The 2,032-nt window shown below is 36.2% G+C and overlaps 1 protein-coding gene across 1 annotated transcript in view; it reads left to right on the forward strand.

The window, feature by feature from the left end:
• Window positions 1–1,623, forward strand: part of LOC143037005 (uncharacterized) — a 7,729-nt gene extending 6,106 nt beyond the window's left edge. Inside the window, exon 2 of the mRNA XM_076205110.1 lies at window positions 1,000–1,623. Coding sequence (XP_076061225.1) covers window positions 1,000–1,623 — 624 coding nt within the window. The remainder of the gene's footprint in view (window positions 1–999) is intronic.
• Window positions 1,624–2,032: the final 409 nt, after the last annotated feature.

Below are 2,032 nucleotides of genomic sequence, written 5' to 3' on the forward strand. Positions count from 1 at the left end.
TTCCTCAGCTGGGTGGTAATAGTGAATATTTTAATCATCTTGGACTATATGTTCACAACTGAGAAATTACCTCACCGAGTGTGCTGTGATTTTTCGTCCGCTATTGAACTGAAATTGTCAGATGGATGGTATTTAAGGGCTGGACTAGCTATGTTGTGTGCACATAATATTAGCAATGATGGGGCAGCTAACTGCAACAAAAGACGCAAGCAAAGGCCTAGCGATGAAAAAAGAAAGGAATTCATAAAAAGAGAATCCATGACCTAGAAACAGAACTCGATGAGCTCCGAATACGATACCGCCAGGCTGAACACAAATAGGCAAATATTAATATCAACCCAACTCTGAAAGAGCATTTATAGATATGATGGAACAGCATCGGAACTCTATCATCAGATCAAAACAAAAAAAGTTAACCATCCTAAACGGAGGTCAAATCAAACACTTACGCCCAATCAAAGGGAACATCAACTTAACCAATAAAACTCTTACCCTAGACCAGGAGGATTTTTCTTAATTTAGTTTTGAACTGCCATATTATATCTAAATAAAAAAATCACCAAAAGAGAATGGAATGTGAAGTGCTACTCGATGATATAGAAAACTTAACTAAAAGAGGTGAAGTGTACGTAAAACCAAATTTCAGACAAGAAATTGTCATAGAAACACCTAAAACAAGAGGAAATTTCAACAATAAAATAATAGAACAAAGAAACATCATAGCAGCAAAACAATTAAAGACAGACCCTAACATCACTACAAGAAAAGTGGACAAAGCTGCCTCCTATGTTCTCATGAATATCTCAGAGTATATGGATAAAATAAGTACCATCCTTAAGAATGAAACAAAGTTTAAAATTATAACAAAGGACCCCACGGATGCTTTGAAGAAGAAACTCAGTAAACTAATATCGATGAATAATGCCGTATCAAGCACTATCATATTTACTAAATTGACGGGAGACTACAGTTATTGGAATGTAAAAACTCACAAACCAGATAACAAGATCCATTATATCTCAAATCCCATCCCCAACCTACAACATAGCTAAACAACTGTGCGCCATTCTGACCCCATACGTCCCTTCTACCTACAGCTTAAACTCCACAACCGACATTTTGGATATCCTAAAGGCAAATAGTGCCAATGGTATCATAGCTTCGTTGGACGTAGAAAAGCTATTCACACACATCCCAATTGATCGCGCTATTAATTACATAATTTACCATGTTTACCATAACAACAGTACTCCTAATGTAGCCATCCCAGAGTCTACATTACGTGTCATGCTAATGTGTTGGACAAAAGAGGTACCCTCTACCTGCCCACGCGGAGAAAAATACCAACAAGTTGATGGCGTCCCTATAGTCCCCCGCTTGGAAGCCTATTTGCAAAATTTTATATGGGCTGCATTGAAGAAAAAGCGTTTAATAAGATCTAAAATAAATAAAATTTACTGCCGCTATATTGATAACATCTTCATACAAACTAAGTGTAGTGAAGATATTGAAGTACTGAAAAACGACCTCCAAGACACATCTGGATTAATATTTACGGTTAAAAACAGCATAGAAGGATCCATGCCATTTCTAGATATACTCGCACTCGTTAAACAAAAATAAGACCATTTTGCGACTAGTGTACACGCAAAACCCACAAACCCCGGAAAAAGTGAGTGCCCATAAAGATACAAAGATTCAACCATTAGCGCATACATACGTAGAACACTCACCCATTGCAGCACATGGGAATAAGTTCATACAGAAATAAGAAGGTCCACACTAGTCCTATTAAACAGATGGTTCAGCAAACAAAGTATAGATGAAGAAAAAAAAAATAGACCATTGGCACAAAGCTAAAAGAGAAAAAGCTGAGAAAAAGAATGAAATTAAAATATATCATAAGGCATACTTCTCTTCAGTATACAAAGAAGAAGAGAGAATATTAAACATCATAATATATTACAAAAGCAAAAAAACTAGCCACATACTACTACGTAAGTCTTAACGTTAAGAAAGAACCAATCCAACA

Source organism: Oratosquilla oratoria, chromosome 21, assembly GCF_046742065.1.
Source record: "Oratosquilla oratoria isolate Oo_2021 chromosome 21, ASM4674206v1, whole genome shotgun sequence".
Taxonomy (NCBI): Eukaryota; Metazoa; Arthropoda; class Malacostraca; order Stomatopoda; family Squillidae; genus Oratosquilla; species Oratosquilla oratoria.